Below are 14,558 nucleotides of genomic sequence, written 5' to 3' on the forward strand. Positions count from 1 at the left end.
AAGACAGGGTTCCTCTGTATAATAGCCCAAGCTGTTCTGGTACTTGCTTTGTAGACGAGGCTGGCCTCAAACTCACAGAGATCCTCCTGCCTCTGCCTCTCAAGTGCTGGGATTGAATGTGTGTGCCACCACCCTCAACTGTTCCCTGGTCTCTATGTGTGTGTTCGGGTACTCCAGTCCTCAGATGAGAATGGAGATGTCCAGCCACAAAGTGAGCTGTGCCTGCTGGGTAGCAGGCATTTTAACCAATAGCTGAGAAGCCCAGGGTTCTGGAGACTGGGAAGTCTCTTCTCTGTATGGGTGGAGCACGGCCCTGGGTTGGTGATAGGTTGAAGCCAGCTCTCCCTGTTCACCATGCAGGATGCAATGGAAGCTAAGCCTGGAAATACAGTATGAGACATAACGGCAGCACCAGTGCACCCCCACCTTACACACACTGCGCCTCTCATCCCTGGCCTGGCTCAGAGCCCACGGAGAGCAGAGACAGAGAGTGGGGAAAGTTGAATGGGATAAGAAGAGTGACCAGCGTGGAAAAAAAACCTTCCTAGCGACAAACTATGGGGGTTGCTACTCAAGCCAGCTCTAGAATTGGCTGTGATTTGCCCATAGGTATGCTACTTGCAAAAATTCTCCCGAAACTGACTCTGCCCTTTCAGCAGGGTTACCATAAGCCCATCCAGACTGGCACTTCGTGCAAATAAGAATCCCTTCCTCCCTTCCTCAAGACACTCTGGCGCCATCTGTTGGACAATTGTATTGAGCACACAGACCGATATCTGATACATGAAGTGTCTCCTTACAAAGTTGTGTGGTGTTGAATGAGTACATCTTACTTAGCTCACAACCCTACCACGAGGGCAACAGCCTCCCTTCGCTGAAGATCAGTGCAAGTTCCCAACACACAAGGAGCCATTCAGAGCGGGCCTGGAGATAACACATAGCGCCCTCCAAAACCAAGCAAATGCGGCCCAAACTGTGCTGTGGAGCTCGAGTCCGCTTAAAGGACAAGTCGTGGCCTCTTGTCCTGTTCAGTGGACACAAACACATGTCTGGCTTTGCAGTTTCCTCTCTGGAGGCAGAAGTACAAGGACTACCACCCTTCCAACAGGAAATCTGTCCCTGAAGGCCAGCGGAAGCGCCAGCGTGGGCTTCCCGAAAAGGCAGAAGCTGGCAGGCCCTAGCTGCCTAAGCCTGGTGTGCCAGCCGCCCCCACAGCCTCCCCTGCGCTGTCTGGAACAGTCAGCGCACAGCAGCGACATAACACGTCTCCAGAGAGCACCCCGGCGGTGGGGGAAGCTCAGCGATGAGGAGTTGGCACCCCAGATCTTGGTCCACATGTACGTGTGAGAAGCTGGGCATGTCCCTGCCACATGTTGAATACATGCCTGTCCCTGAGCCTTGTGGCTCTGGGAAGGGCTGTCTCACACCAACACCGCTTGAGCCAAGGCTGCAGCTGGGCACGTGAGCAACTTTTTTTTTTTTTTGAGAAATAGCCACAGGTAAACTTTGTCTTCTCTTCCATCCCCGGACCCCGTGTACGCGGACCGCAGCCTCAGTCTTTGGGACTGTGACAGGGCTGGGAAAGCTGGTGGTGTTGCTTCACCCCACAGCCTGTAGCTCACACCAGCTGAGGTGCTAGAAGGGAGAAATCACAGGAGGTGCGGGGGAGGAGATGAAAACGCAGGGGGAGAGATGAGGGGGGTGCGTGGAGGGCTCCCTGGGAGGTAAGAATGTTCTCTCCCAGCCAGACAAGGCTGGCACTACTCCTTCCTGCTCAGGTCAGGGAGACCAGGTGGACCACTGACCACTGGCTTGAAATTCAGCCCAGGGGCCCTACTCCTTCCTGCTCAGGTCAGGGACCAGGTGGACCACTGACCACTGGCTTGAAATTCAGCCCAGGGGCCCGTGTTCCTGGCAGTGAACCTGACTCTGCCCCTCTGGATTGTGCCAGTGTCTCCCACCTCCAGGAGGTCAGGCCATCTCCCCTCACCTACTTGGCCTCCATACCCTGCACAGCCTCTGAGGGGCCTTGGGAACTCCTAGGTTCAGAGACCCCAGGGCTCTTCCTTTGCTTTGTTCCACAGTGTGTTTCTTTATTCTATCCCTCTCTCTCTTCCAGTTTGGCAAACAGGACTAGTGTTTTTGTGTTTTTCTTTAAATGGTCTCTAGGTCACTGCTATTGCAGACAGGCCCAAACAAGGCCCCTTCATACTGAGGACCTTAGAAAGGCCAGTCACAATGTTACCTCAGCCCTCACAACAATGAACCCTGCTACAGCTTGTATGTACCCCCCAGGGACTCTGGGATTTTAACAGTTGGGCCCCAGCTGTTTTGAGGGGTGGTGAATCCTTTTGGACACCGGCCTACCTAGCAGACCCTGGTTGGAATACGTAAGGCTGTATCAGCAGGGTTGGACCGTTGTAACTTGGCTTCGGTTCTGACTTGAGCCACCTCTGGTCCCTGGGCAGCGCCATATGACAAGCAGACGTTTCAGCCTCCCAAAGCCATGGGGCTGCCCACAGCCATGCCTTCCCCGCCATGAGGGACTGTGTCCTCTCAACCATGAGCCCAAATCAATCCTTCCTTCCTTAAGTGGCTTTTGCCAAGTGTTCTGTCACAGACTGAGAACGTAACTCTGTAGGCCAGACAGCGACTGTGCCACCCTCTGATGGGGAGAAAGGCAGTTAAGAAACTGGACCCGGTTCATACTTTAGAAATGGCAAGGCCTAAACTGGATCTCAAGAGATCTGAACCAGAAGGCTCTGGGTTTAATCCCACCGCACCTGGTTGACAATGCATTGTTACGTCACTTGGGAGCGGGAGAGGTGACTTAATGCAGTGTTTGCCTTGCATGCAGAAGGACCTGAGTTTGATCCCCAGAACCCAGTAAAAGAGCTAGGCATGGTGGTATGCGCTTGTAATTTAGGGCTCGGGAGGCAAAAATGGGTGGGTCTCTGGGGTTCACCAGTCAGCTGGCCTAACCTGGCTGTCAAGCACCAGGGCAGTAAGAGACCCTTTGGCGTACACATGAACATGCATCCACATACACATGTACGAGCACAGACATACACACACACACAAATTAAATAAATGGATAAAACACTTGGTCCGTTATAGAAGTCTGTGACCATCATCTGCCCCGTCATTGCCTCTATAAATACACAGTGTATTTTCCCTGTGATAAGCTGGCGTGGCAGACACAGTGTAGAAGCTCCGGCTCCTCACTGCTGTCCCCACCTCAGTCAGCTCACCAGCTCTGCAGAGCTTTCTCGACTTGTCCCTTGGTGGCCGCTTGTCCTTGTCCCCACATCTGCTGCTCTGAGCAAACTTTCACTCATCTCCCAGGAAGCCCCGCCCCGCCCATCCCAGGCTTCTCTACATGGCTACTGTTTATCTTCCCAGACACTGCTCACCTCTGCCAGAGGAACTAAACTTTGCTCAGCCTCTCTGGGAGTCAAGTGATTGGCATATTGTACATTCAGAAGTCTGAACACATGCAAACCGTGGGGCTGACTGTGGGATCCCTGCACGTAATGGTTTACAGGAAAGAAATGGATCTTTTCAGCGTGCCTACAAGCACAGAATTCTTAAGAATGCTAAAATATCCAAAACAGGAGACTGATGGGTGAGCGGTGATGGGCTTCCACCCATGGGCTGCTGCTATGCAGCTGTTTAAAATAAATGATTAGGAGATTGGGCAATGCTGGACTGTGATAAAAATATCGCCTGTATCCTAAGAACCTGGAACATTTGTGGACCCTACAGTCAAGTTCCTAGTCCACCATGAGTTCTCTGGAGACTCTAAGACAGCTGTCCTGCTGTGCTCAGCCCGTTTGCTTCACTTGCCTTTCAGAGAACAAGGTAACGACCAACCTTACTGACCTTGGATTCCCAAGAAATCAGCCCTTTACAGACCAAGCAAAAGGGTGGCTGTAATTTTAAGTTATGGACTCTTCCGTGTCCCAGACCCAAGGGTAATGTATGTGTGTGAAAGTGTGTTATGGTAATCATTTACTGAAAACAGCCGATGTATGTTGAAAATCTGTATAAACAGAATATGGATCATCAGTGTTGATGGGTATCACTTGACAGCATTGGTTTGTTCGTTATGTGGGTCAGTTGTCAGCAGTTGGAGTCAATGATACAATCCCTTGTAAGACAGACAGACAGACATTAGACAGGTAGGTGATAGTTTGTTAAGAATTATGAGTAAGTACCAAACAAAAATTGCATGCCACCATCTTCAAGTGATAAGATTATGAATTTTTCTGTTATTTTTTTGCATATTTTTCAATACTTTGAGGCCATGTTTTTTCCTATCACTGGAACAAAAGAATCAAGTCGCCTATATTCAGTACTGGAGGAAGCCTCAGTCTCTGGTTTGATAGAAGCCCCAAGAACCTTTGCCAATTTCCTGCACCTTTGTGCTGCCTTTGGCACTAAAGAGCTTCAGGAGGCTGGCGGGAAGACTGAGGAGTAGACGGTGGAATAAGGAGAGACTCAAAGGTCAAGAAATAGGCACCTTTCTGAGACGCCCACTGCGCACTGCAATCCACACTGGAATCCAGGGGAGGGCTACCAAAATCCACTGGTGCTGGACTGGACACCCACAGGGGTTAGGACCAACGCAGGGTCTGACCAAAAGTTTCTATTTTCTTGGGTACAAAACGTAGAATAGAAAATATTCTATTTCTATAAATGAAGACGTTATTTTCAAAGTACCCATTTAAGAATCAAAATAACGAAGTTGGGAGAAAATCTATGATTCCATGCCTTCTCCAGAGGTTCTGGCTGCTCAGATGAAGGAGCCTGTGACTGGCTGTGGTCCTGGCAAGAGCGGAAGCCTCCGTGATGCTGGGGCTGGAGAGTGTGGGCAAGACATAGCCAACAGAGCCCATTGTTTTCCCATGGGCCCTCACCCTATTGCAGACCTAGCAAGCCACCCCCGCAGATTCAGCCTGAGCTTCAGCTTCTCCGTGTGTCTCTCCTGATTGCTCTTGAACCATGCTCCATTAGCCTAAACCATCCCCGCTTGGGCATATTCGTTCTCTTCTCCACCCTATGGTTATCGACTCTGCCTTCTGAAGCCTCTAAGCTGGTGGAGAAAGAGTTGCACACATCCGCCGTGAGCACAGGATTTGATGCCTGGAACTAGCAGAACAGTTCATTCATGGAGCCGCTGAATGAATACGCTTCAGAGCAACGGGAGCCAGATGAGCCCAGGGCTCCCGCTCTGCCCCACAGTCGGGCTGTGTGACCAACAGCGGGCTGCTTGGCTCCCCTGGGTTTCCATTTTCTCTTCTGTAAAGTGGAGGAGGAGGAGATAAAATCCCTTTTAGTCCTAAAATTCTCTCTTATGCCTCACCAGATCCTCATTGTGAGCGGTTCTCTCTTCCCACTCTTTCCGGAGATGATCTTCTGCTGCGCTAGGTGGGAGCAGATGGGTAGGCGGGAAGCTGGGGTGAAGTCAGAGGAGGTGAATGCTTCGAGCCTGGCCCCAGCTCTCCCAGCCAGGCCCTTTCCCTGTACGGTGGGACTGGAGCCCCCTCCACAGGGCTATAAGGAGTGATAATCCACCCTCAAGCTCATCCACAGCCAACAGAGCCCTGGCAGAGACTGAATCTAGTTGGTGGGGAAATGTCAGGGAGAGGAAGGAAAGCAGGGAAGGGAGGCTTTTTCTGCGGGCTCCAGATGTTGTGGAGGCTGAGAACCCATCCACAGTTGTCGCTTTAATATGCCTGGGTCCTAGAGGAGACAGTGACGCTGACAATCCTCTCTCTCTGTCTCTCTGTCTCTCTCTCTCTCCCTTCCTTTCTTCCTTTATTATTTATTTCCTTTTGAGGGGTTGTTGCTTTGGTTTGGTTTTGGTTTTCTAGAACAGGGTTTCCCAGGAGTTATGGAGTCAGTCTCGGAACTCACTCTGTAGACCAGGCTGGCCTTGAACTCACAGAGATCCGCCTGCCTCTGCCTCCTGAGTGCTGGGGTTAAAGGCGTGCACCACGACTGCCCGGCTGATAGTCCTTTTAAATTCTGAGAAGCCAGAAGCTGCAGTCTGTATCTTTATCACAAGAAGAACCAGGACAGGTTGGGAAGTAGCAATGGTTGACCTACGCAGGTCTTGCTCATGCTGCCAGAGTGCACAGACCCCTAAGGCAGAGCCTATTAGGCCCAATGCCGGGGCACCCAGAGATCTCATTATCTTGTCAAACCTTATCCATCTCAGATGCTTCTACATTGCATCCTTCCGCATTGCCCTACACCCCACCTCCGCCTCAGGAATGTGTCCTGAGTATCCTCGGGTCAGTGAGGGCCTGTCAGCCTTGCGATCATAGCCTGAATAATTCTGCATCTGGCTTAGCAATGGCATGTCGGCCCTATGCCCAGAAATGTCACAACAAAAGTGACAGTGTTACAGTAGAAGAAATCAGGGAGGTAGAAACCAGGGCCAAGCAAGAAAGACAGGACGAGAGAAAACCAGCACGACATGGGGCCCCAAGGGACATCCAGAACGGCTTCCTGGAAGACAAGGAAGTGGAAATGCAGGCAGCGCAAGTGACTTGCCCAAAGTCACACAGTAGCTGAAACGTGATCTCATACCCAAGAGCTCTGCTTCCTAGGAGAGAGCTCTTGGCACCTGCCTGCTGCTGCCCTCATAGGTGGAACGTCACGCATATCCCTTCCCCCATATACACAAACCTATTGCCAACTGATGCTCATACCAGCCCTTAGGAATCAATCGATGTGGCAGATGGCGGGGCGGGGGAAGGAAGACACCCCAGTGTTACTCTGGGAGTGGCACATGCTGAGAGAGAGAGAGAGAGAGAGAGAGAGAGAGAGAGAGAGAGAGAGAGGTTTGCTCATTAGAGCCAGAGGCAAACAGCCATCCCTGCAGTGTGGTGTTTCTTAGCTATTTATCCATCTCAAAACACCTGGGAGCTGCATCCCATGCTGTCAGCCAGACAGATTTGCTTTGGCAGCTACTAAGGAGGATGCTGTCTCAGAGAGCAGGAGACTGAACTTGGCTTCAGGCCCAGGGCTTCCATAGGTGTGGAGACAGCACCATGGCTGCTCTGCCATTCTGATTCCAGGTTGTAAGAAGGGGAGTCATTCCAGACAAGACACTAGAAACCTTCCAGGAAGAGTCGGGCACGCATGATAACGGAAGGGATGCCAAGAGGCAGATGGAAGGACAGAAATTTCCCAGTGCTTCCAAAGCCGTTGCATAGCTGAGCCTGTGTTCCTAGGGATGACAAATGCAAAAGTGCCGGAGGGGTGGCTGCCAGCCTTCCATAAATTCCAGAAGATGCCAGGTCCCCTGGTACCCTCTCTAAGTGGAAGACAATCGGGGAGATGGCTGCCAAGTCCCTGTGCAAGCTCCACGTGTGCCTGCATTGCCTAATTGTGTGTGCTGCCTGCTGGACCATTCCATTGCAACGCTGGGGAAGCCAGCCAATGAAGGGACCCCACTGCTGCTGGTTCCTGCGGGGATGTGTGCTAGGAGGACCCAGAGTGCTTCTCCAGTGGCCTCAAGTCCTGGGCAGGAGTTGGAAACTTGGGGTACAGCAGATGTTCATTTTTCAAGGGGAACAGAGGCCGTGGACTGCCTCAACATGATGTAATTCATTGCTTAAAACAGTTAATGACCATCCAGGATGCATTAAACGAAGTGGGCCATCGAGAGAGACTGGCTAGACAAAACAATGTTGAGAAAGAAGAGTAAAAGTGCAGGTCTCACAATGTCTGATTTCAAAGCTTACCATAAAGCAACAGGAGTGTACTGACTTGAGAATAAATATATTGACCAATAGGAAAAGAGCAGAAATAATCTGTGAGTATACAGTCAGTTATCAAGAGGGAAAGGCAACTGGATGGATGAGAGGAAAATATTTATAAACCTGATATCTGATAAAAGGTTAATATTTAGAAAAATAAATAACTACAACTCAAAAAGAACAAAGTACAAACAGATTGATATCAAAAACAAGTGCAAAGGATTTAATTGGATGATTCTCCAATAAAAATTGTGCAAATGACCAAGAAGCACATATGAAGAAATCACCAATATTATGAATCATTATAGAAATGCAAATCAGAACCACACAGAGATATGAGTTCGCATCTACTGGACGGTGTTATCAAAATGACAAGCATTGGTAATGATGTAGAGAAATTGGAACTCCCAGCAATGTAGGAGAGAATGCAGGAATGTTGCAACCACCATCCAAAACAGCATGGAGATTCTTCAAAGTTCAATACAGAATCGCATGACCTAACCTAACTCTAACCTATCCCTGGCTGTACATCCAGCAGAGCTGAAAGCAGCAACCTGAGTATACCATGTTCTCAGAACAATAGCTACCAAAAGGTACCAATGACCCAAATCTCTCTAGATAGATAGATAGATATCTCATACAGATGAGCTAGAGATAAAATGAGCAAAGATGCAGTATATACTCAATTAAATATTATTTGTCTTCTGACCCGTGCTACTGGGTGGATGACGTTTGAAGGCACTGTGCTAAGTGAAATGAGCCGGGTATAAAAGGACACTTAGTGCCTAATTCCATTTACATGAGGTTTTTAGAGAAACAGAAAATAGACCTGAGCTGACGGGGGCCTGGGAGGAGAGCAGATGTGTGCTAGGGTTTGGGAAGAGAGAAAGTTCTGGAGGTCGATGATGGGCTGCTTATAAAACACCTTGCGTATGCTGGCTGCCACTGAACTATAACCTTAAAATGTTTGAAATGACCATTTCTAATGCATATCGCCATACAATATGGTGTAGGAAAACACGATGATGGAGCCAAAGAAGGGACCCACCTGACCTGGAGAAAACCCCTCTACTTCTCTCACACTGAGTTCTGGCCAGGAGTGATCTGCACTGAAGTGCTGTGTGGGACAGATACTGTCTGTTAAGCACCGCCTGGAGCAAGACAAGCAGAAGAGCTAAGGAGAGTTGTGTGGTCCAGTTTCAAAAATAGCTGTGTGCTCATCAGTGCTGCTTTGCAGTGTGGGGGTCACCCTGGGAGGCTGTGAACTGCCTGCCACTCAAAAAGGGCTGGTGTAAAGGGGGGAGAGGGCCACCGGGGACAGCAGGAGGTTAGAACGACTGACTCCCATGATGCCATAGGGCTCTCACAAAGCCAGGCTGATTTGCCCTTGATCTTGCTCTGCCCAAGATACAGTCAGGAGGCAGTTCAGCTGAGGATAAGCTGACCCCCACTCTGGTCTCAGTTCTTTCGGAGATATTCATTTGGTCTCGGATGAAACTCAGTGTAATGAACACCTGCTAGGACCTCCTTCGCCTCATTCTCGTTCACAAAGAGACAAGACCAGTTAAGCAAGGACTTAAGAAGAGAGGAGATTGTGGTGGATACCCTCCTGCCTTCCCTCTTGCTCTGCTTTCCAAAGGGAGTCAGTGGTATTTCCCCAGATGTAGTCTGTGCACCGGGTAGTCTGGGAGATCCCAGGATTAGTATACTAGGATTATCTAAGGAGGCACATCCTCACTCCTGCGTGCTGGTGTGGAGCTGTGATGTACAGCTCTAGAGAGCAGCGTGTATGGAAGAGCTGCACCCTGTGTCTCAGAAAAGGTGAAGAAGGAAGAGTGGTGGCTAGCGTACATGGTGAATGAAGAAGGTGGACCCCTGAAGGTGAAATGTGACTGGCTAGGGTTGGGGAACCCCGGGTAGATTGGGGAATGATCTGCCTAATTAAGGGGAGCACGGGACAGAATTTTTTTTTTGGTTGATTGTGTGTCTGACTTCCTTAAGAAGCCATACAGGGCATTTCTCAACCTGCTGAGAGCAACTAAGAAACCAAACTCAGTGGCAACGTCTTCCATCTTAAGGTCCTCTATCCGCGAAGTTGTGAGGTTGATCAACATCTAGCTGCTTCCTTCATGACCTCCTGCCTTGGCCTTTTCTAATGTCCTTGTTCTATTCACTGGGCTCCAGCAAAGGAGAAGGCAGTGCTAACTAACAAGGCTGTCTAAACGTTAGGAACCTGTTGGGCTCTTGCCCAGGATGTGCATGTCAAGGGGAGCTCTGGACACAAAGGCCTTCTGAAGTCCTGTCGTGGGTTCACTGCTGCCGTCTGCTGCTTCCCACAGCAAAAGCTCTCCTGTGCCTGATACTGATACTTAGATCCTGATTAGCTAGATGTCTCAGGACTGGGTCCTTACTGGAAGAGAAGAAGGTTCAGTTGGGTATCAGTCAGAACTTGTTGCAGGCCCCCCTTGGGGATGGGGAGAAGAGTAAGAAGTCTGTGAAACAACTGTCTCTTCTCTGACAGTGCTGGGGTTGATAACAACAAATTGAAATTGTTCCCTTTCCTCTGTCCTCCTATTACTGCCTCCTCTCCAGGTTTTAAATATTCCTCCTACTAAACGGCGGAAGTGAAGAACTAATTATCTTCCCTATTTTTATCATCAAAGACCTCCAATAGCAGTTAAGTATCAAGTTGGTGGGATTCCAGGTAAAAAACAAAAAGCCTTCACCTTTTGTTAGCTGGTAGAACTGACTCAATATTTGAAGATCCTTTTTCATTTCTTTATCTGGAATCTAGCCTGTAAGTACCAAAGCCCAATGTCCTGCAGCCAGTGACTAGGCTGGATCCAAGCAAGGACTCAGACACCGGGTCAGTGGTGCATGACTCTCATGGAAAACCAGAGGACCATTGAGCTGCATCTATTCTTTCTTAGTGGGGGACTTTCCAGGAGCTTTTTACCCAATGGCGCTGCCCTAGACTTTTGTGTGGCCAAAGCAGGAGGTCAGATGAGGAACTGGAAGTGGGGAAAAATGCCAAGAACATGGGCTGGAGAGATGGCTCAGAGGTTAAGAGCACTGCCTGCTCTTCCAAAGGTCCCGAGTTCAATTCCCAGCAACCACATGGTGGCTGACAACCATCTGTAATGAGGTCTGGTGCCCTCTTCTGACCTACAGTCATACACACAGACAGAATATTGTATACATAATAAATAAATGTTTAAAAAAAATGCCAAGAACAGGAGAAGAGAAAAGGAAGAGATGGTAATTTGATGGGATAATAGATAGATTAGTGTGAGCTTACTCACACTAATAATAGTAATAGTGAGAATACTTGTGAGCTATTATTTATAGATAATTTACATTGGTATAGATTCTCATATATTGATACAAATTCAAATTCTATTTGCTATATTGAATATGCTCCTATTTCTGTTTATAATATTTATGCACCTATGCAAAGTTATTTTGTCCTATTGTATGAATTCATGTTTCTACCTCTGCTTAAGATATTTTGTATATTGATGCAATTTTAGGATGTATTTATCATATTGCACTATACATTTCTACCTCTGATCAAGACACTTATACATTGTTTATATTTTGAGGTCATTGTCCTCATTTGCTTCACATTTGTTTAAAGATTGTTTGATATTTTAATATTAAGCCTTAGTCTTTAAGCTATATAGGTATTAAGAATTATAGGCCAATAATCATCCATGTTTGTCATAGTTAGACTAATCAGGTTCTTTAGATGCATAGAGATTGTATTCCACATAGGTCATCTTCAACCACTTCAAAGAGCTATAGAATATGACATTTAAATAACTTATGACTCTGTTGACATGAGACATGATTGCTCCCGGTAGCACTGATCTATTCCAGAGAGAATGTTGGGCACCAAAGACACACCACTTGGAGCTTGTTTTCTTCTTGGCAAAACTGGCCCTTGGGCAAAGAACTGGCCCTGCCTCGACCACTGACAAAATGAACGGTGTCCAGACTGGACAAGCAGGATACAAGCAAAAAGACTGCCAAACCTTGCCAAGACAGGGTAAGATGGTTTTTCAAGTTTTCCTGCCTCTGAAAGTGGTTTGTCAGTTACTCTAGGCCTTAGCTAAAGCTGGTTGCCCAAACTTTGCAAATGAGACTTTGGGTGATTGCCCAGGTAGCCGGTTGTCTCTATCATTTCTTGCACATTTTGGAAGTTGCTTGATTGCACTTCCTGTTTACTCATGTAATATTATTTCCCTTCTCAGGTCTTTTATGGGGTTGAAGACAAGATAGTTGTAGTTACTTTCCTCTTGTGACTTTGCCAAGCCATTTCTAATACAAGACTTAGACACCTTAGGATAGGATGACTATTGAAACATTTAGCATATGTTTCTTGCTTGGTGTTGTTTGTAATTCTAATTTTTATACTTGATATTTGTTCTTATTGTATACAGTTTTGTATTGGGCTTGGAACACTCTTATTTAGACAAAAGAAGGAGGTGTTATGGGAACTCCTTCAGCCAATGGCCTTTGGGATGCTAGCCCACTTTGGGCATGGTCTAATTTACTATAAATGTGGACGTAAAAACTTATGTGGGCCTCTTGGCTGCTGGATTAGGTTTCAGTTCCCTGCACATGCAGAGGACTGTGGATCTCTACTCTTTTTGTGAGTTTGCCCCCAAATAAATAAACTTTTGTTATACTCTATTCTGGGCTAGTGTAGAACTGTTTTATATCACAACAGACTGACCCTGACAGACTCTGTCAAAAACTCAAGACATGTACAGTTTGGGAAGAATCTGGGAAATTCACCCCAGAGGAAAAGACAGGCAAAGAGCAATGAGCAGACAATTTCCATATGTATGGGAATGCATACAGGTGCAGAGAGAGAGAGAGAGAGAGAGAGAGAGAGAGAGAGAGAGAGAGAGAGAGAGAGGGAGAGAGAAACCATTTTACTGTCCATAACATATCTCAGAATTTCAAGCAAGTCTCAAATATATATATAATACAATTTATCAAAAAACAAAATTTAGCCAGGTGGTGGTGGCAGCACACACCTTTAATCCCAGCACTCAGGAGGCAGGCAGATCTCTGTGAGTTCTGGGCCAGCCTGGTCTACAAGAGCTAATTCCAGCACAGGCCCCAAAGCTACAGAGAAAACCCTGTCTCGAGAAACCAAAACCAAACAAAAAACAACAACAAAATTTAAAGTGAACAACTGTCAATAAACATGAAATGTTCAGTTATACTAGTAACCAAAGAAGAACATTGGAAGGCCTTTATAATCCAACTGGAAAAGATTACACTCTGCTAACCAAGTGTGGGCAGAATTGCATTCGTGGTACTGTGCACAATCTGATATCTACTTCCTGTGGACATTTGAACCAGGCTAGTGAGGTGGCTTCTTTGTTGCCAAGCCTGACAACATGGAGGAAAGAATGAACTTCAAGTTGACCTCCACATATGCAGTCTGACAAATCTGCATTTGTACACACATACAACACACTTACACATACACATGAAATAATATCAAATAAAAATTTTAAAGCTTTAACCATGGGCTTATTGTTTGGCTTAGAAATTTCACTTTGGAAATTACTTTAGGGAAAGAGTCCCAAAATCTAAACAATGCATTTAGGTGTGTTTTTAGGAGAGAGACATACCACAGACGTCCAATGATGAGAGATTCAGTAGCGAATGACGTGTTCTAGAGCAGTGGTTCTCAACCTCCCTGATGCTGTGACCCTTTAATACAGTTTCTTGCATTGTGGTGACCCAAGCCATTATCATTGCTACTTCATAACTGTAATTTTGCTACTGTTATGAATTGTAATGTAAATACCTGTTTTCTGGTGGTCTTTGGGGGTAGCAGCCTACAGGTTGAGAACCACTTTTCTAGACCATGCAGAGCCAGTGGGAATAGGAATGGTAAGTAGTATCTGATGCCATAGAAGTAACCATGCCATAGAACAGAGACACACCAGCCCATTATTTCATAGTACACGCGCATAGAAAGGACTGGAAATTAATGCATCGGTCACTGGCAGGTGGTATTTGTCCAGGTGATGGGATTAAAGCATTCTTTTTTAAAAAATATTTTCATGTGTCTATTTTCTAAACTTGGTGCAATGATGAAATTTGGCTTTGTAAGAAAATAAAATCCTGATAACATTTTTCAAAAGACTCAATGAGGTTTCAAGTTTAGTGAGATAGGGATTACAAGCAGAAATGCCTGGAGCTTGAAGTTGTTTGAGAGGTGAGAAGTCAGAGGTAGGTACAGAAATGGGGAACCACAGCCCATTGTCTGGAGCAATGCTCACTTCCTCCAGGGTGGACTGAAGAGCGGGTGGGACTTGGAGACAGCAGGCTTATCCCAGAGGGCAGAGTCATGATTTTGCTAATGTGTTGTTCAGCTGAGTGACTGACCACAGAGGAGCTGCCTCTCTTCTCCCGCCCCAACATCCCTTTCACCTTCACTAAACAAATACTAGCCAGCACAGATCGGCTTTCACTTGGCATAAGTCAAGAGGAAAGCATGGAAGGGGGAGGATAGCTTCCAGAGCACAGTGAGGAGCCAGGCCCAGGCAGGCTAGCTACTGACCTCTGGGCATATCCATGGGGTCGAAGCTGGCCAGGAGGTCACGGCACCACTGGCGGTCACCTTCCACCTTGCTCAGCCAGTTGTTGCAGTTGAAGTAGTAGCGGAGATGGGGCCTCTTCATGTCGGTCACTATCACCCGGTCCAGGTACCAGCTGGCGTTCAAACCTGTGTTGTCGTGCTCGATCCTGCGGCAGAAG

General features: G+C 47.4%; 1 protein-coding gene across 3 annotated transcripts in view; it reads right to left on the reverse strand.

The window, feature by feature from the left end:
• Loxhd1 (lipoxygenase homology PLAT domains 1) overlaps positions 1–14,558 on the reverse strand; it is a 136,446-nt gene that overhangs the window by 109,654 nt on the left and 12,234 nt on the right. For all 3 annotated transcript variants that reach the window (XM_075970805.1, XM_075970804.1, XM_075970803.1), the window contains exon 4: positions 14,362–14,546. In XM_075970805.1, coding sequence (XP_075826920.1) covers positions 14,362–14,546 — 185 coding nt within the window. The remainder of the gene's footprint in view (positions 1–14,361; positions 14,547–14,558) is intronic.

The sequence above is a fragment of the Microtus pennsylvanicus genome, chromosome 4, assembly GCF_037038515.1.
Source record: "Microtus pennsylvanicus isolate mMicPen1 chromosome 4, mMicPen1.hap1, whole genome shotgun sequence".
Taxonomy (NCBI): Eukaryota; Metazoa; Chordata; class Mammalia; order Rodentia; family Cricetidae; genus Microtus; species Microtus pennsylvanicus.